At 69.7% G+C, this 19049-nt stretch overlaps 2 protein-coding genes across 4 annotated transcripts; one reads left to right on the top strand and one right to left on the bottom strand.

Moving 5' to 3' along the window:
• The first annotated feature begins 4172 nt into the window (after positions 1-4172).
• Positions 4173-5480, top strand: PRR7 (proline rich 7, synaptic). The gene is made up of 2 exons (XM_037398836.1): positions 4173-4704; positions 4837-5480. The coding sequence occupies exons 1-2, from the start codon at positions 4407-4409 to the stop codon at positions 5223-5225; spliced, it is 687 nt and encodes a 228-aa protein (XP_037254733.1). The 5' UTR covers positions 4173-4406; the 3' UTR covers positions 5226-5480.
• A 390-nt stretch (positions 5481-5870) lies between these two features.
• Positions 5871-16931, bottom strand: DBN1 (drebrin 1). 3 transcript variants are annotated; one of them, XM_037398743.1, is made up of 15 exons: positions 16732-16931; positions 12499-12554; positions 12288-12400; positions 12026-12100; positions 11802-11948; positions 11551-11628; positions 11303-11454; positions 11084-11147; positions 10888-10947; positions 10618-10732; positions 9344-9481; positions 8234-8365; positions 6644-7194; positions 6442-6544; positions 5871-6345 (listed from the first exon to the last, which is right to left on the bottom strand). In XM_037398743.1, the coding sequence occupies exons 1-15, from the start codon at positions 16815-16817 to the stop codon at positions 6275-6277; spliced, it is 1941 nt and encodes a 646-aa protein (XP_037254640.1). In that variant the 5' UTR covers positions 16818-16931; the 3' UTR covers positions 5871-6274. The 3 variants fall into 3 exon arrangements, with proteins under 3 accessions (XP_037254640.1, XP_037254641.1, XP_037254642.1); XM_037398744.1 differs by lacking the exon at positions 9344-9481; XM_037398745.1 differs by lacking the exons at positions 8234-8365; positions 9344-9481.
• Positions 16932-19049: the final 2118 nt, after the last annotated feature.

The following is a 19049-nucleotide window of genomic DNA, read 5'->3' as shown; positions in this document are numbered from 1 at the left end:
CAGGGATGAGAATAGCAAGTGCGGCTGGGTAGCTAGGGAACAGTTGCTATGGGAGCAGGCCGAGGAGGAGTTCTCACACTCAGAGGGGGCATCTTGGGGTAAAATCCAGGAATTTTCTGCAGCCATGCAAGGAAGGCAGGGTGGGGGGATGGGGACTGCCTGGGGATTGCTGCTCCCATCACACGGGCCAGGAATGCTTGTGCCGCCCTGTCGGCGCTACCTGGGCTGTGCCACCCGGCATCGAGGTCCTGGGGTCACCAGCGTGTTGGTGGTGCCTGGTACACCATCAGCCAGGCTGACCGTGGCTCTGCAGGCAGGGCGCGAGTGCGGGCAGCCCATGGCTGAGCCCTGAGCAGGGCATGGAGGGGGCTCTGCCAGTCCCCAGCTGCCCCCTGCCCAGCAGTGCCCCAGCCCTGGCATTTGGGGGGGTGCCTCGTCCCCATCCATGCCCTTGGGGGGGAGCAGCGTGACCGGGTGCTGCTGTATGGCCAGAGTGGGAACCAGCCGACGGGTCTGGGACCCACGGACATGGCAGGCCCTGGGAGAGTTCTGGTTGGGCCCTGGGGTGCTGGGGATCCTGCCCTGAGCTGTGGGGCTGTGGTGGCAGCGCCAGCACACGATTTTCAGGGGTGAAAGATGCTCTCAGCTGTTGCCTGGGCAACGGCTCCTCCTCCAGCCCACCATGTGGCTCGGGGAGCGCTCCCCCGCCTGCCTCCCCCCCCCCCCCCCCCCCCGCCGCCGTGGGGAAGGGGAAGGCAGCTCCCGGCCCCCAGCACTGGCGGGGCCGGAGGCCTGGCTCCCCCCGTCCACCCTCACCCTGGCCTGATGATGCCTGTGGGCCCTGCCATACCCCCAGCCTCTGCCTTACCCCTGCCCCGAGGGAGCACCCCATCCCCCCTGCATGGCCGCAGCCCCCTGCCCACCGCGGGTGCTGCTCGGGCACCCCCACACCCCTCAAGCCGGCACTGCTGGGCGGCCGCGGCCACGCTGTGAGGTCCGAGCGCAGGAGACCAGTTCCAGCAAGGTGAGTCGGGGCCAGAGCCGAGGGGGCTGGGGGAGGCACGGCCACCATGGCCCTGCTCCGGGGCAAGGTGGCAGGGCTTGGCTGGCTGCCGGGGGTGCTCTGCGGGGCCGTGGCAGGAGTGGGCAGCTTCACGGGGTCATTCCCTGGCCAAGAGGGAGGAAATCCTTCCGGCCAGGCCCGGCAGAACAATGTGCTGTGTGTGCGGCTGCGGTGGGTGCCCACCACCCTGCCCACGGGGAGGAAGTGGCGGCGGGGTCACGGCCTGCGAGGGGCACCCGCCACTGGGCAGCCCCCCAGCCTCTGGCCCTGGCACAGGGCTGGCCCGTGCCTTGTAACCAGGCTCCTGGCACAGCCCCAGGGTGTGGCGAAGGGACAGCGGGTGCCCCCATGCTGGGTACTGTCCCAAGGACCCTGGAGGGGTCTCCCACGATGGCCATGACCACCGGCCTCGGGCACAGCAGAGCAGAGCTGGTGATGGCCCCCCCCCGACGGCAAACAGCTGGGGAGCACTAGCACAGGGGGACAAGTGCCTGGCCAGGCCAGCGAGGTGTCCGTGGGGCCACCTCTGTCCCTCGGCGCCAGGCTGCCATCCCTGCCCTTAGCCACGCATCCCGCGGCCGTGCCCGGCGGGCCGGGGCCGTTAGGGTCTCGCTCGGGCTGAGCTGCCGCCCTGCCGCCGTCTTAGTGCTGCGTTGGTGGGGGGAGCCCGTGGCTGCCCCCCCCCTCCGCCAAGGAGGCTGCGACTGGCCCCCCCTCGACGCCCCCCGGGCGAGTGCAAGGCTACCGAACGGGGGAGCCCGTGGCATCACCCCACCGGGGCCGCGGGGCCATCACCCGAGGATCCCGGGTCCTCGCCCCGTGGGGCTCCCGCGGCCACCCCCGGGGATGCCACGGCCCTCATGCCACCGGCATCCCGCGGCCGTTCCCCGGAAGGGGCGGGGGGAGGGGGGGATTCCCGGGGCAGCGCCGGTTCCCCCCGCCCCGTGCGGAGCCGCGCCGGTAGCCCCCGCTCCGCGGCGGCTCCCGGGGTGGGGGTGCGGGGGGCCCGCGGCTCCCGGGTCCCTCCCCGAGCCGAGGGCGGGGCGGAGCGGCGGGGCGGGAGCCCGGGCGGGGCGGCGCGCGGCGGCGGCGCGGGAGCGCTCACCGGAGACAAAGGCAGCGCCGGGAGGCGGCGGCGCCGCGCACCGGGCGCGCACCGGGCCCCCCTCCCCCCCGCCGCCGCCGCCGCCGCCGCCGCCCCCCTATGGAGCCGCCGCCCGCCGTCTGAGCCACGTGCGCTGCCGCCGCCGGTAACGGGAGCCGCGGAGGGAGAGGGCGCGGCGCCTCCGCCTGTTGCGCGGCGCGGGGGCAGCGGGGCCGGGGAGGGGGCGCGCGGGGCCGCCGCCACCGACAGCCGGGGGCCGGAGCGGAGGCGCGCGGCGCGGACCGGGGCGCGCGCGTGTCCGGTCCGTCGCCGGCGGGCGCGCGCCCCTGGAGAGGAGGAGGAGGGAGGAGGAGGAGAGGGCTGGCCGCGCTCGGCACCGGGAGCCGGGACGTCCCCGCCGGAGGCATCGGGCGGGGATGCGACGCGGACAGCGGGGCCCAGGCCGCGGCCGGGGGCAGCCCAGGGGCACCGGCGGGGCCCGGCTCGGCGGCTCGCTCCCGGCCCGGCGGCCGGTCCGTACCCCGCCCGGCGTGGGTGTCTCCCAGCCCGGCCCCGCGCCTCCCCCAGCCCGCACGTCCCCGGTCCCGGCAGCCCCGCGTCCCCCGCCCGCCCCAGCTGCAAACGCCCCCGGTCCCCAGGCGCCGCCAGCCCGCCCTGCCCGGGTTCCCGTTGTCCCCCCGGCCGTTACCCCGGTGCTCGATCCGCGGCCCTCCCCGCACGGGCCCCCCCGGGGATACCCAGGCTGCTGGCGGGGACCCTGTTGCAGTCGCGGCCGGCGAGCTGCACCGGCACCGAGCTGGCCTCGGCCGGACAGCGGCGGCGGCGTGGGGCGCCCTGGGGAGGGACACCCCCGCCACAAGGACCCACGGCCCGGCGCTGCCCCTGCCTCCGCTTTTGTCTGCGTGATGGAGCGGCCCCCGCTGTCCGCCCGCCGGAGCGTGACCGGGGCTCCCCGGCCCCTTCCTTCCCCCATCCCGCTTTCCTTCCGACTGGGCTCGGCCCCGCTGCCCCCCCAGCTCCCCGGGCACCCGGTGGCCCGGCCGTGGTCCCCTCGCCAGCAGCGTGGCCCTGCCCCGCGGGGTGGCCAGGGACCCCGCACCCCTTTGCCTGGCAGAGGCAACATGGGAGTGATGGTCGCCCAGACCTCGGCCACTCTGGTGCTTGCCCTCTCCCCCGCCAGCCGGCCCCTGCTCTCCCACAGTGCGATAATAATGATCCTGACAGGTCCTTACACGCCTGCCTGCCAGCACCCATGGGTGCTGCTCCTCGCTCGCTGATGCGCACAGCTGCCCCCCCAGCACACACCATCCCCACCCGGCGCTTGGCTGGATGTGACCGAGCTGTCACCCTGCCTAAAGGCAGGCACCTGGCAGGGGTGATGTTCCCATCACGGCCATCCCCTTGCCCTGCGTTGCCAGGTCGGGGTGCCACCGTCCCCTGAGCCCCCTCAGTGGCTGCGAGGCCAGCGGCAGCCACGGCGCACGTGCTCCCATGAGCGCAACATGCCGCAGGCAGCTGGCGGCTCCACACGTCCCTCCTCCTCCCGGGGCTCCCTGCTGTGGGACAGTGAGGGGGGGCAAGCTGCCAGGGCTCTGTGGCCGATTTGGGGTGTGCCGGGTGGGCGGCAGGCAGAGATGCCCACGGATGCCCCGTGATCTCAAAGGTGTCAATGGCGTGGGGCTGCAGCATCTGCCTCCTGGCCTGGGGTGCACAGCAGTGCCACGGCGGGGTGCTGGGGTGGGGTGCAGGTTTGCAGCAGGGTGGGGGGTGGGGGGGGGTGTCGTGTGGGGCCAGTATGGCTACCCCCCCCAGCTGCGGTGCCGCTGCGCATGTGGAGCGAGTCACCATGGGAACGGGCGGCCGCGTCCTGCCACGCTCACGCTCACGTCTGTCTCGTTGCAGGACCCCCTCCCCGGCGGCCCCCTCCCAGCGATGGGCAGCGGGACCCCACCAGCCCCCCGCCGCCCGCCCTGCCGGCCCCCAGCCCCGCCGCCCGCCCAGTGCACCCAGGCCTGACCCACCCGCTCCAGCCCCCCCCGGCTCCATGGCGAGGACGGACCCCTGACGGCGGGCACCCACGGGCCAGAGGAGACACCACCGGGCACAGCCCGGGGAGATGCCCTCAGCGGTCCCGACAGCATCGGGTCCTGCCCTGGCCCTGCTGCCGCCCTGAGCATCCCGTCCCCCACCGCGAGGGCAGGGAGAGGCAGGGGCCTCCCCCCAGGGCCGGCAGCCAAGATGGTGATGTCCCAGGGCACCTACACTTTCCTCACCTGCTTTGCGGGCTTCTGGCTCATCTGGGGGCTCATCGTGCTGCTGTGCTGCTTCTGCAGCTACCTGCGGCGGCGGGTGAAGCGGCAGCAGGAGGAGCGGCTGCGGGAGCAGAGCCTGCGTGCGCTGGAGCTGGAGCCGCTGCACTACGAGGGTTACGGGGGCAGCCCCCCTGGCATCGCCATTCCCCACCGCCTCCGCCTCGATCCCCACCATCATCACCCCCACCATGTCCCACCCCCACGGCCCTGGAGCTGCCGGCACGGTAAGGAGCAGGGAGGGGCTCCCGGCATCCTCGGAGCACGCGCCTCCCCCTTTTTTTGGGGGGACACAGCACGAGAGCCAGGGCGCAGCGCTGACGGCAGCGGGGGTCCGGGGGGGGGGCTTTGCCTTGCAGAGTCAGACTTGTCGAAGCCGCCGTGTTACGAGGAGGCGCTGCTGATGGCAGAGCCCCCCCCGCCGTACAGCGAGGTGCTGATGGACACGCGGGGGCTCTACCGCAAAATCAACGCCCCCTTCCTGAGCCACGAGCGGCTGGAGAAGCAGGAGCAGCCCCCCAGCTACAAACCCCTTTTCCTGGATGCCGGCTACGGTTCGGCACTGCACCTGCCCCGCTCAGCCAGCCCCGGCCCTGCCTGCCCGGACCTCTACCTGCAGGCAGAGTGCTCCCCCCGCATGTTTCCCAGCTGGACGGACTCGGAGCTCAGCAGCAGGGACACCTACGAGCCGGGACCCTGGCACCTCCCGGTCTCCATGCCCCTCTTTGGCAGGACTACCGCTGTCTAACAGCGGCCCCGGGGGACCCCCGGGCCTTGCCACGGGTGCCCCTCCGGTGGGGATGGGGGGGTGGGTTCGGTTGCCCGTGTCACCCTGGGGACACCCGCCCCGGCGCGGGCCATCACCGCCGGCGTGGAAGGGGCTGGTTCCCCATCTGGCCCCCGCTGGCCCCCCCATGGCTGGGGGCGCTGGGGACCTGGACTTTGCTCTGTTTCTTAAATTTTTTGTTTGTTACAGTTTAAGAATAAAAGTTTGTGGCTCGGGTTTGCCTCCCGGCAGGCTGGCATCATGAAACCCTCCGCCCAGCAGCCCCCTGCCCCAGACCTCCCTGCCCCCAACCCCCCCGCAGCAGGCTACAGCCCCTGTGGGAGTCGCTTTATTTATTAACAGACATGAGCACACCTCCGGTACAGAACTTGTGCTTTCCAAAAACAGTTACCGTAGAGGGGGGGAAGAGGGGCCAAGCGGGGGCCAAGCGGGGGGGATGGGACGGGACTCCCGGCGAGGAAGGAGTTGGGGGAGAGTAAAAACCCCACACCAGCTCCCTGCCGGGATTGGGGGGGGAGGGGGGGCGCCGCCGGCCGCAGCCTTGCCTCGGTTGGGTCACTTTATTGCCATATTCATTTATTATTATTATTATTATTATCCTTTTTCTTTTTTTTGAAATCGTGCAAAGTACTGGGGGGCTCCTGGGGGGGGGGGGGGTGGGCACGAAAAGAATGAGGACCCTGTCCCACAGCCAGGCAGGGGATGCGAGCATGTGTCGTCCCCCCCCCCCCGAAGGGGCGCTGGGGCAGCAGGGAGGGACTGCTAAGGGGGGGCTGGGGGACTGACACAGCTCCTACCGACAACTTAAAAAAGAGAGGAGATGGGGGGGGGGGGGGGGCGGGGCTGTAAAAGGTGCCCCGGGGCAGGGGCACAGCGAGGTGGCCCCCACCCAGAGGCCTCATCCTGCGGGGCCCCGGCGGGGTGAGGGGGGGGCCCGGCCCCCAGCTGCAGCCCCCTCATGCCCCGCGCCGGCCGGGGCGGGCTGCCTGTGCCGGCAGCAGGGCCCGGGCTTACAGGGCCCCCCCAAAGCTCTCCTCCTCATCGGGCAGGGGGTCAGCATCCCAGCACGTGATGTCGATCTCTGTGGGGTGGGGGTATTCATGTCAGGGGGGTGCGGGTGCCCCACAGAGAGTCACACCATAAGGCCCCCCCCCCCCCCGTCACCGTCCCCACTCACCTGGGGGCTTGTTGTAGAAGATGGGCTGGGGGGCTTTGGCTGACAGCTCCTCTGGGGGGGGCACCTCCTCCTCCTGGGACTGGCTGAAGTAGCCCTCACTGGCCTGGGGCAAGCAGCAGGGGGGGCAAAGCAGGCAGTCAGGACCCCTCCCCAGCCACCCCATCACCCTCCCCCCCCCCCCCCCCCCCCCAGCAATGCTCACCTGCTCCCCACGACCCGGCGTCCCGTCCTTGGGGGCCATCTCCCCATTGGTGATGGGGGGTGTCTCTCGGCCGGGGGTGTCCTCCTGGGGGGCTCGCTGGCAGTCGAGCCCCTGGGGCTGGGAGTCCCCCTCGCCGACCGGTTCCTCTTCCTGCTCTGCATCGCAGAAGGTGGCGGGGGGCTCGGGCAGCTCGTCCAGGCTCAGCAGGGCCCCCTCGTCAGGCAGCGTGGCTGGGGGACCCTCGGGGACAGGGGCAGCAGGCAGGGGCCAGGCAGCCGGGGGACTCGCCTCGTCGCTCTGCCACAGGTCGATGAGGCTCTCGGGGTTGGGGGTCCCCCCGGGCTGGGGCTCAGCAGCCACGGGTGGCAGGGAGGGCTCGGTGGGCTCCAGGGTCACCAGGTCCCCCAGGGCTTCATCCCCCGCTGTCCACACTGGCCGGGGGCTGGGCTCGTCCCCAGGGGGCTCGGTGGCCTTGTCCTCAGGCCCCAGGAAGGGCCAGTGCTGCTCGGGGGTGGCTGGCCTGGCCTCCTGGGTGCTGGGGCTGGGGGAATCTGCAAGGGGGGGGATGACAGCAGTCAGTGGGGACAGCCCCCCCCATCGTCCAGGGCTGGGGGACACCCAAGGTGAGGGCTGCAGCTGGGCGCAGCTGGGCACAGCAGGGAGATGCTGCAGGGATGGGTGGGAGTGGCTGGGCAGGAAGGGGACCGATGGCACGGTCCTGGCACGCACCAGGGGACTGGGCACCACGGGGACGTGGTGGGAGAGGATGTGGGGCAAGGTGATCCCCTCGTGGGTGTCTGGGCCCTGCTGGGGTGGGGGAAGAGTAGCTGGCAGGCACAGGGATGTGGAGGGGATGGGGAGAGGTGCACTGGGAAGATGCAGAAGCGCAAGCTGGGATGCACCAGAGGATGCAAAGGGCCCAGTAGGGACACAGTGAGGACACATGGGGATGGCAACAGAGCTGGCTGCGCTGCACTGGGGATGCAGCAGGACAGTGGGGCTGCGTGGGGGGAAGCAGCAACGCTGGCAAGGACATACTGGGGGATGGCGCAAATAAGGCAGAGTTGCATCAGGGGATGCAGCAGAGACAGCAGGGCTGCATTGGGGTGATGCTGCAGAGATGGCAGGCGCATACAGAGCCGGGGGAACGCACTGGTGATGGTGGAGGTGCACCGGCTGGGGCAATGTGCTGGAGATGGCTGGGGGATGCATGGTGGAGGGTGCAGCAGAGACAGCAGGAATGCACTGTTAGAAAATGCACTGGCAACGGCAGGGATGCAGCAATGACAGTGGAGCTGCACTGGGGGAATGCAGCAGACGGCGGGGATGCACCGGCACGGAGCAGTGGGTACGGCGGGGATGTGCTAGGGGACACAGCAGAGACGGCGGGGGATATACCGAGAGATGCAGACGGGACAGCATGGATGCACTGAGCGATGCAAGGGAGGATGGCAGGGTTGCAGCACCGGGGCTGCAGTGGGGGATGCAGAGGAGTCAAGGGGGCTGCAGCAGGGGGCATGCTGTGGGGAACCACGGGGGTATGCCCAGGCAGCTGCATGCAGGGGCAGGCAGCACCAGCCCTGCGCCCACCTTTGGGCGTTGCTGGCGTCTCGTCACCCGACGCACGGGTGCCTGGCTCGCCCAGCGGCGTGGCAGCCGGGCTGGACTCGCAGGGGCTGCAGCCCACTGCCGAGGACTTGCGGTAGGCGTCCGACTGGCTGCCTGTGGACAAGGGAGACGGGGTGATGTGGGGGGGCTGCCCACAATGGGGGAGACCAGTACCCCAGCGCTGCCCCTGCTCCTGCCCCACGCCAACCTGGCCATGAGCTGTCAAATGCAAGTCACCATGTACCTGCTACTGCGTCGCCCCCTCCTGCAACGGCAGGGTAGAGGCACCCATGGGTGCAGCAACCACCGTGCCCCGCTCCAGGCACCCCCACTGCAGCTGCAGCATCTGCCAAGTCTGGGGACAGGCAGCCCCATACCTGCCATGGTGCATGCTGGCCCTGGCCACACATTGCCCAGCTGGGCCCTGGCACAGCCTTGCTTCTGCAGGCACAGCTGTGCTCTGCTACCCCTAACCAGGGAGAGGCACAGCCCCACATGGCCCCAGGCACCATCTGGCCCCTTCTGCCCCATGGGCACAGCCCCACACAATCCTGGGCACAACCTTTTCCATCTCACGCTGCCCCATGGGCACAGTCCTTCATGGTCAAGGGCACAGCCTGCCCCGGTTCCTCCTGCCCCATGGGCACAGCCTGCCCCATCTGCCTCTGCCCTGCGAGCAGAGCCTGCCCGGTGCCCCCTCTATCCCATGGGCACAGCCTGCTCCATCCCATGGCAGAGCATCACCTCCCCGGGCACAGCTCTGCGCCATCCCCAACTGTCCCATAGGCGCAGCCTGGCCAGCACTCCATCCTTGTACCGCAGGCACAACCTGCCCCATGGGCACAGGCTGCCGCATCCCCCCGCCCCAGGGGCACAGCACCCACTGTGGGGCCAGCCCCAGCTGAGGCATGCAGGGTGCCCATGGGTGTGGGTGCAGCCCCTGCTGGGGTACCCGTCCCCCTCGGGGTGCCCGTGGAGGGGCGCTGCCTCTGTTGTCGGTCCGCTGTGCCGTGGGGCTGGGGTGGGCTGTGGGGCAGCTGCCCGTGGCTCAGCCCCCCGGAGCTGTGCACCCAGGGGCTCCCAGCTACCTACATGGGAAGAAAGAGGAGAGATTTGGGGTGCGGTGGCAGGTGATATAGGGGAAGGGGGTCCGTGGGGGGGAGGAGGAGGAGGAGGAGGAAGAAGGTGGCCCACTGTCAGCTGTCTTTATGAAAGGACAGTGCAGACGACCTGCCAAGAGAAAGACAGACAGACGGACGGAAGAGAGAGAGAGAGAGAGAGAGAGAGAGAGAGAGCAAAGAGATGGGTCAGTCCCTGCTCAGCGCAGCCACGGTGGGGCCGGGGCACCAGGGCACCAGGATGGGAGGATAGCAGGGAGGGAAGCAGCACTGACATTGGGGTGGGTGGATGGCAGGAGAAGAGGATGGAAAGACAGCAGGACAGAAGGATGGGAGGCAGTGCTGCATGGCCAGGTGGGGAGAGAGGCCAGGACATAGCCATGGGACCAGTTATCTGCTCAGGCACAGCACGGCCCCCACAGCACGAACCCACGGCACAACCCCACGGCACGGCCACAACACACAGCCCACAGCACGACCCATGGCACAGCCCCACAGCACAGCCCCACGGCACAGCCCATGGCATGGTCCCACAGCAAGAACAGACATCACAGGCTCCCCCCTGCACAGCCCCTACAGCACAGCACCCCAGGACGACCGCCACACAGCCCCATGGCCAGAGGCACCCACCAGGACAGCCAGCCCCTGCCCTAGAGCCAAAAAGAGTCCCAGGGCTGGACTCCAGACTGTGGGGCTGCCCACGGGGCATCCCCTGCCAGCCAGGAGCACGCCAGGTACCCCACGCCTGCCCCACACACTCCTGCCCCTTTTAGCTGCCCCCGTGGGATAAGTTTCCTTGCCAAGCCCCCCCGGACCTCCAGCTACACAACCGTGCCGCACCAACCACACTGCCAACCTGTCTGCCAGTGTGGTGCCATGACAGGTGAGGGGACAACACCCAGCAAGGAGCAATCCTGCTGAAGTCACCCTGGCATCCAGCCCCGCCAAGCTGCCCCAGCCGCAGGGGCCACTTGAGGTACGATGGCAGCGACAGTGATGGTGGCGCAGCAGAGCAGGACAACTCCCTGCTGTCCTTGTGCCCCCAGCACCCACAGCCATGATGATGGGGATGGCAGAGAGGACACCTCCTCCTGACTTTACGTCCCTGGTCCTCCCAGATCCTGCCATGACCCACTGAGCTGCAGGGAGCCCCAGTGGTACCACACTCACCTGCTCCGCAGCCCACAGCCTCCCCTGGCATCTCTGTGCCCCCCCATCCTGGTGCCCGCAGCCACCCCAGCCCCTCACCTGTCCTGTGGCTGCCCGGTGAGATGGCGTCACTGCTGCCCGATGCCACCCGCTCCTGCTGCTTGAAGAAGTCCCGGGGGTTGTCAGGCCGCTGAGCAATGATGGCAGCAGCCTCCTGTGGGGACAGAGGAGGTTAAGACGCACCGCCCCAGTGGCATGGGGCTGCAGGACCACCCCCCATGCACCCTCCGGCTGGGTCCCCTTCCAGCCATGGGCACCGCTGGCTGGACAGCGAGGACTGGCACTGGGCATGGCTGCCGCCACACTAACCTCCACCTCTGACTCAGATTTCCTGAGCTGCTGCCTGTCGTCCTCGTCTTGTTGGTCCACCTGGGAAGAGACACAGTGTGACCCCGCAGCTCTGGGATGCCCTGGGGACCTGGCTGGGAAAAGCCCTCCCCCGGGGGCAATACCAGGCTCTGATGCTGGCCCCATGCCTGCCACTCACGCCTGCCACGGCACTTACAAAGATGGACTGCTCCTTCAGGCGCTGCCGGGCCTCCTCCGCCTCCATGCTCTGTTGCTTCCGCCTAAAATGGGGTACGGGAGAGAAGCTGGGCACCGGCTCCTGCCAGTCCCTGCCCCAACCCCACCCCATGAATGAACACCCATGTGCCCACCCAGACGCTCACAGCACGCGCACAGCCATCCCCTCCATGCACATCCTCCCTGGCCCCTGCCGTGCCTGTGCTCCTCGATCTGCTCCTCACGCTCCCGGTAACGCCGCTCCCGCTCCTCCTGCTCCAGCCGCTCCTGCTCCATCCGCTCCTGCTCAAACCGCAGCCGGGCATCCAGGGCCTTTTTCCGCTCCTCCTCCTTACGCAATTCCTCCTCTTTCTGGTGTCAGGGGGATGAAGGACAGGGCTGCCCATCAGCCCACCAGTGGCTCATCCCGCTGCCCAGGGGCTACCACCTGCCCCCCCTGTACCCCACCTTGGCCTGTTCCCAGAACTGCTCCCGGTTGAGCCGCTTCATCTCCACGGTGGCATCGGTTTTCTGGTAAGTGGTGCCCTGGGACGGAGGAGAGGCAGGGGGGGCGGAGGGGCTGGGATCAGTGAGGGGGAATAACAGTAAGTGGCACACGGGGTGATGGGCTGTGGCAGACAGGAGCCCCGAGCGGGAGGGATGCCCCGCACCCGCTGCCATCGCCGTCATCATCGCCATCACCACCACGGGGACATTACCACGGGCTCAGCGTTCTCGTCCTCCCGCAGCCGCAGGCGGTGCAGCACGGGGCTGGAGACACGGGCCAGCCCGTTGGAGAGCCGCTGCCCGATGGCCCCCGGGTCAATGTCCTCCACACTGCTGGCGTTGACAATGACGTCCACACCCTGTGAGGGGGCAAGCAGCCGTCAGGGACTGGGGTCAGTGCCCTGGCAGCATCCTCACCTGCCCCGACATCACCCACCTGGAAGAACTCAGCGATCTTGGCCACATGGCTGGCACAGGCGCATTTGCGGGCATCCGGCACATCCTCACCTACCTATGGCAGCCGGAAAGGGGTTGAGCTGGAGAGGGGTGGCAGGGTGACCCCCACCCAGCTGACCACCACGGGGCAGCAGGACCCACACGCCCTCAGCCACCACAGGCTCCTCCCTCGCACCCAGCCGTGCCCCTGAGAACACCGGGGGCACAGTACAGTCCCCCCAGGCACAGCCCCCCCCACTCACCCAGTTGACGAGGACATATTTGGGGAGCACTGCCTGGGGGTCCTTGACGCTGCAGAAGCCGTACATCACCTTCTGGATCTCAAAGTGGCCAGAGAGCTCCAGCAAACCTCCACCTGGCACGGCACCGTCAGCCGACATCCACCCAGCACCAGGATGGGTGCCAGGGATAACGCTGGCAGAGCTGAGCCAGCTGTGGGGACAGAGGACTTACCTCCTGATGCTGCCAGCTTCAGGTCATCGGAGCCATCCTCATATGTGTAGAGGGCCCTGGGGAGACAGCGTGGGTGAGCAATAGCCAGGGGGAGCATGGGACAGGCCCCCCCCATCCTGCTAACATTGTCAGGGCAGCTCCTGGGGGACTGGCCAGGTGTCCCCAAGCTGCCACACAGCCACTCTCAGACCCTTGTCCATCACCATCACGAAGGGCCGGACTGCCAGTCAGGGCATGTGGGACTTTGGACAGGACCTATTCGCCCACCCTGCTGGCTGGCAGCCGTGGGGCAGGGTCCCAAGGTCTGGGACAGAAAGGTCACCTGGGCACAGGGACCAGCTGGCTGCTGTGCCATGCCACAAGCCATGCTACCACAGCTTCTTGTACACTGTCCCTATCTCCCCCAACCCTGGCAGTTACTGACCAGCTTTGGGGACAGCCCCAGGCACCGGCAGGGGACTCGGGGCCGCTCACGTGCCAAGCTGCGTGAGCCGCCGGCCCGGCAGGCACCAGGCCGGGGGAGGATGCCAGAGCACCAGCAGCAGCAAATCAATGTGCCGCCGGGGTGTGATGGGGCCGTCATGGAGACTGTTCCTTGGAAACCGTTCCCAGCGGATGGGAAACCCCCTCTCGCTCCCACCGCGCCCCAGCCAGCCCCCTCGGGGCTCCGTGGGGACCCCCACCAGCCCGCACCTACTCAGGGGTGTGCAGCCAGCTGAGGGGGGGAAGGATGCATACCAAATCAGTCCAGGGCAGGTGGGCGAGGGGATGGATGTTGCTAGGCAACCAGCATCCTCCATCGCCATGGCAACACCCCCCCCCCATCCCAGCTGGGATGCAGCTCGCCCTGATGACGAGGTGATTAGTGGAGGGGAGCGGGGGAGGCAGGCAGGCAGCAGGGACCTGCCGGGGCCTGGCAGGCACCCAAACCTGCCTGCCACCGTCACGCGCTGCACCCGGAAAGCCGGGGCCGCCCGTGCTGGACTCCCCCCCCCCAGTCCCTGCACTGGGGCGGGCACGCAGCTCTGCCGATCGGCATTCGGTTGGCGGCGCCCGTGCGGTGCTCGCTGGAGAGCCAAAATCCCCGCGGTGCCAGGCAGAGCCATTCTCGCCCGAGCCCACAGCTTCCAGCCAGAGCCTGGGGGACAGGAATCGGGGGGGGGGGGTCCCTACAAGCAGAGCCACCCCCAAACCAAGGCCACAGCTGGACCCCCAGAGCTGAAAAACAAGGGGGAGGCAGGCGGGTGCCTAACACAGAGGGGGCCTCCCTCCAACCCCTGGCACCCCCCACCCCCTGAGCCCCTGGCAGCGAGCCGCAGATAATTGCACCAACAAGATTGACTTTAATCCGCACATCCCGATCCCGCTAATCGGCTGCCCCAGCCGTCACCAGCTCCCGGCCTGAAGCCGGCAAAGCAGCTGCAAAGCGCTGTCTGCGATGCCTGCGCCAGGAAGGGCAGCAACCGCAGCCCCCGCCTGCAACCGCAGCCCCGGCCCAGGAAACCTGCTGTGATCCCCCAGGAATGGGGGGAGGACAGCAGCAGTTTGGGGGAGCCCAGGACCACAAGCAGGGGCTGGGGGATCATAGCGTGGGACACAGCTGGCTGCATAGGGCAGAGACACAGCATCACTGCCTCAGGAGCCCTGTGGGTGCTGGGGGCACCCACTGCCTGCCCTCCCTCCAGGACCCCACCATGCAGGCTGTATCTGGATGCAGGATGCAGGGCAGCTGGGGGTTGCCACAGAAACAGAGCCCTGCCCCAAGCTCGGCCCAACATGACCTGACCCCAAGACAGGATGGAGGATCCAGAGGTTTCCAGTCCAGAGGCCAGCAGCATTCCCAGGGGTGCCCCCAGGGACCCCAACAGCATTACCACGAGCCCTGACAGCAGGGACCAGCAGTGCCACAGCGGGTGCAGGCAGCGTCATGCATCGCTTTACCTGCTTCCATGGGCTTTAATCCTTCTACCCAACAAATACAGCCCCTTCCCACTCCCTGGGCTCTGGGCATGTGTGTCACCCGTGGGTGGAGGTGCCCTGTGCAGCCCAGGGAGGAGGGCTGCCCACAGCCGGAGGACTCCAGCAAGGATCCCCCATCACCCCACCGAGGGGACAGTGGCCCAGCTGCCCTCACATGGCCCCACTGCTCACCAGAGCAGGCGGAGCAGTGCCCGTGGGTGCCAGCATCCGGGTCACCCACAGCTGCCTGGCCCCCACATCATGGCCAGGGAGGGGGAGCATTGCAGCCCACCCGCCCCAGCCTGGGCACATGTGTTTCCAATGTGGCTGGGAGCTCCAGGGAGTCGGCGTGCTCAGAAAGCAGCACCAAATTCCTTTCTGATCGAGTAATGGGCCCCAGCAGCCTCTGCGGGGCCGAGCAGGGGGAGGGGATGCTCCGACCCTCCAGGACCGGGTTGAAGTGGGGGGGGCCCGGGGCGGTGGGAATCCCAGACTAAACACAGGGATCCCGGCTGGGCAAGAGCACGGCATCCCCTGGCACCAGCCCAGGGCTGGGCTCTGGCGCAGTGTCCTTACAGCCCCTGGCTCCCCCAGGCCAGGCCACCACTGGGGGTTGGTCCCCATCACCCTGCACAATGGAGCCCCCCCAGCATCACCCCTCATCCTGCACCCAGGCCCTGGGCCCTGCAGCGATGATGCTGTTTCCACTGGCACCAAGTGGTGGGCATCCCCGATGACTATGAGATGGAGGGGCTGGGGATGATGGGGTGACCTCAGCCCCGAGGATGGGTATGGTGGGGGCTTGCTGCCTGGCTGGGGGCTCAGTGCTGGAGGTAGCCGGGGGGGAGCAGCCCCAGCACTCACCTTCCCGGGAACCGTTTCTGCTGCTCTCAGCAGCTTTGGCAGGGAAGGCTCCTTTGCAGCGGATGCCGGGAAGTGAGATGTACCCAGGGCTGACAGCTGCCTCCTGGCCGGCAACATGCACCGCGCTCGCCCACGGCACCCTCGGGCTGGCAGCGGGACCGCGGGGCTCCTGGGAGAGCCAGGGCTGGCAGGGACGGGGACCTGCCCAGGCCCACACAGCCCAGGGGGCTCCCAGCCCTGTCCCATGAGCAGGGACCCAGCTAGAGTGGGGTAGCCCCCGGCTGGGTGCTGGGTGCTCCCCGGCTGGGCGCTGGGTGCACAGCAGGCACCCCTGCCAGAGAGCAGCATGCACAAGCATGTACCCAGCACCAAACGCTGCCCAGCACCCCAGCTCTGGCCCAGCGACCTGCACCCCAGGGTGCCAGCAGCACCCCCCACACGCGTGGCGCAGGCACCCAGGGGGGCAAGGAGGGGGTCCCGGAGCAGACGGCCCCAGCCAGCCCCCCAGCATCCAGGCGGGGCTGGGAGATGCGGGTGGGCACTGGGGAGATGCTCCCTGCGGGATGCTGCGCCGGCTGCAGCGGGGCCTGGACCGGGCCGGGCCCCGGCGGCCGCAGCCCCGGCTGCCCCGCACTGGGGGCGCAGGCAGGGACGGGCAGCCCGGGGGGTCCCGCCGGGGGAGGCCACCCCCCGCCCCGAGCCCGCGGCACCCCCAGCCCGGCGGGGCGGGCCCAGACCAACACACCGCGGCCCCCCGGGGATGGGGCACCCCATAAGCCCGGGGGGCTGCGGACAGCGGGGCCGGGGTGAAGGGGGGATGCCCGGTGCCCCCGCGGCCGCAGGCCTCGCTCCGCGGGGCAGAAGGGCCGGCCGGGAGCGGGGCGGGCTGGGGGTGCCCCCATTCGCCTCCCCCCACCACACACACACACACCGGGGCGCCCCTGCCCGCGGCTCCGGCTCCAGACAATGGCGAGGGACCCGGGGCCGGGCCCAGCACTGGGGGGACCCCCCAGGCCCTCCCCGCCGTGCGCGAACCCCCCGCTCCCCGCGCTCGCTGCCCAGCAGGGGGGTCGGGCCGTGCCGGGGGCTCCCGGGGGCGGCGGGTCCCGGCGCTCGCACGTGCCGGCCCGGCGCAGACAAAGCGGGGACCGCGCCCCGGCCCGGTGCGGCGGCGGCGGGCAGGTGCGGGCACCGGGGACGGCGGCCCGGGCACACACACGCACCCCCCTGCCGCCCCGCCCGCCTTTGTGTGCCGGGGCTCCCGGCACCGCGGGCCCGGGGCGGCGGGAGGCGCAGCGCGGGGCGCGGCCGGTGTTACCGGGCGGCTCCGTGCACAAAGGGCGGCGGCGGCGGCGGCGGCGGCGGCGGCGGGGACAAAGGGGCGGCGGCGGCGGCGGCGGGCGCGCTCACCAGTCGGTGGGGCTGTCCTCGCCGATCACGTCCTGGTAGGAGGCGAGCAGCTCCAGGCGGTGCGCCGCGAAGCCGACGCCAGCCATGGCGGGGCCGGGATGCTGCCGGGGGGACCGGAGGGACCGGCCGCCTGCCCGCCTCCGAGACACTGCCGCAGCGGCCGGGCGGAGGGGCGAGCGGCGGGGAGGCTCCGCCCGCCGCCGCGCCCGGTCCTAGCGCCGCGAACGGCGGCCCCCCCCCCCCCCCGCCCCCCCAGCCCGGCCCCCCCCCCCGCCGCGCCCCCGGGGCGCCCCCGGGGCACCCCGCCGGCAGCACCCGGCCGGGCCCCCTGGGGTGCGGGCAGCACCGCCCCGCCCCGGGCTGCCCCCGCATACGGCCCGCACACGGCTCGCCCCCGGGATCCTGCAGCCTGGAGACCCGCACCCCGGGCTGGGCTCCGGCCCCGCACCCCAAGCCACCTCCCGCCCCAGGGATCCCGAACCCCGGGAACCTGCAGCCCAGCTTAGCTCCCTCCTGGGAACCTGCACCCCGAGCGGTCCTGCGCTCCGGGCTCACCTCGGTCCCAGGGACCGGTGTGCTGTGCTACCCCCTCCCGGGGACCCTGCGCCCTGGGGACCTCGTGTGCTGGGTGCTGCTCTGCATGCCACATCCCACCCTGCCCCATGTCCCCTCCACCCTGGGGACATGGCACGTCGGGAATCCTGTGCCCCCAGCTCCCCGAGTGGGTGCAGCCTTTGTGGGGGCCCCTTTGCTGCCCACCTGCTCCTCCAGCCCTGCCACTCCCAACCCCCCCCCCGGTGCCCTCAGGACCTTGCCAGGCTCTGCCCAATGGTGCCTTTTCCAGGAGGTTTTGCCTCCATGTGAACACACAGTTGCTTTTGCACTGACCCGCACAGGGCTCTGCCAGGGGTCCCGGCTGGGTCCGCACACTCCTGCCAGGGCAGGCAGCATCTCCCTGTCCCCCCGACCCCCAGCACAGCCCACAGCCCCCACCAGAACCACGCTGAGGGGGTCTCCATGCCAGAGCGGCAGTGGGGAGCATACAGGGACTGAGCCCCACAAGTTGGGGCTGATGCTGGCATGGCCCTTCCCAAAGAAAGCCCTTTGGAGCAGCCTGCAGATGAGACCTCCAAGCTCAGTGGGACAGGGACAGGGTGCTGCCAGCCCTGCCCGTGCTGCCCACTCCCCCACGCCTGCACGTGCCCCTTGCACCAGCATCTCCGAGCCAGGCCAGGCCAGAGCCGCCCTAAGAGGCTGCAAGAGTTTGCGAGCAGCTGCAGAGCAGCTGCCAGGGCCGGCGCGGGGGCCAGGGCTGCGGCAGGCGCCCCGCAAGCAGCTCAGCTGCCTTTGGGAGTGGATGTGGTGGGACCCCGCTCGGGGACACGGTGGGAGCCCCGAGCCTGCTGCTGCCAGGCTTTGTTCTCAGAGCAGCGCAGCCACAGCCCCTCCCCCAGCTCCACCTCCGCAGCCCACCCGAGACCCTCCTTCCGCTGCCTGTGCACAAGCTCCTCGCATGGTGCACGGAGCTGCTGGGCGACAGCTGCTGTCAGCAAAGCATGGAGGCATCTTGGGTGGTAGAGGCGTTGTCAGTAGGGGCCAGAGGCAACAGGGTGCCAACCAGAAGGGGCTGAGCCCCCGGTGGGTGCGGGGGGCGCAGGCTTTGCAAGCGGCAGGCTGGCTGCGGCACCGCGGCTCTGCCCTGGCCCTGAGCCAAGGCCGGGTACCCCGGGGCTGAGCAGGCCCAAGCAGGCTCTGTCCCGCATGGCTGCCTCCCCCTGCCCCTTCCCTGCCCTCCGCTCATGCGTTGCTGTTCCGGCTGAGCCAGGGCTGGCTCGGTGGCTGCTCGCATGCAGCCGGTCAACTCACCTTCGCCTGCGCTTTCCCTGACCTTGGCCGCACAGCTGGGACTCAGCCTGGGCACGTACCACATCCTGCTCATCCTGGCCCTGCCAGGCAGGCGCCGGCTGTTTCTGTCCCTTTTCACAGCCACATCCTGCTGCTTCTCTGTGTGACCATCCCACCGCCCACATGTGCCCCAGCCTGAGCACCCAGCCTGGTCCTAGCCCACCTCCATCACTCCCACTTTCCGCCTTTGATGGGGTTTTTCCCTCCCGCAGCTGGTACCAGGGAGATGTGGCACCGCAGCCACAAGCTGGTTCTGGGTGATGCCAAGAGGCATTTGGCTTCCCGCAGCCAGCTCCTGCCCAGAACCTTCTAGTAGATTAGCAAGACAATTTTCCTTACAATTGCTCATCGTGGCAAGAGCTGCAATTATTAATGACCATTCCAGCTGCCAGAGCAGAGTGGGAGGAGCAGCT

Source organism: Falco rusticolus, chromosome 8 (assembly GCF_015220075.1).
Source record: "Falco rusticolus isolate bFalRus1 chromosome 8, bFalRus1.pri, whole genome shotgun sequence".
NCBI lineage: Eukaryota > Metazoa > Chordata > Aves > Falconiformes > Falconidae > Falco > Falco rusticolus.
Note: the sequence above shows the minus strand (reverse complement) of the source record. Positions and strands in the feature narration are given on the sequence as shown.

Coding starts and splice junctions, on each gene's coding strand:
- PRR7 (XM_037398836.1), top strand. CDS start 4,407: ATGGTGATGTCCCAGGGCACCTACACTTTCCTCACCTGCTTTGCGGGC. Junction 4,705..4,836: donor GCCCTGGAGCTGCCGGCACG/GTAAGGAGCAGG, acceptor TTTGCCTTGCAG/AGTCAGACTTGTCGAAGCCG.
- DBN1 (XM_037398743.1), bottom strand. CDS start 16,817: ATGGCTGGCGTCGGCTTCGCGGCGCACCGCCTGGAGCTGCTCGCCTCC. Junction 12,101..12,287: donor AATATGTCCTCGTCAACTGG/GTGAGTGGGGGG, acceptor CGGCTGCCATAG/GTAGGTGAGGATGTGCCGGA. Junction 11,148..11,302: donor GAGCAGATCGAGGAGCACAG/GCACGGCAGGGG, acceptor ACCCCATTTTAG/GCGGAAGCAACAGAGCATGG.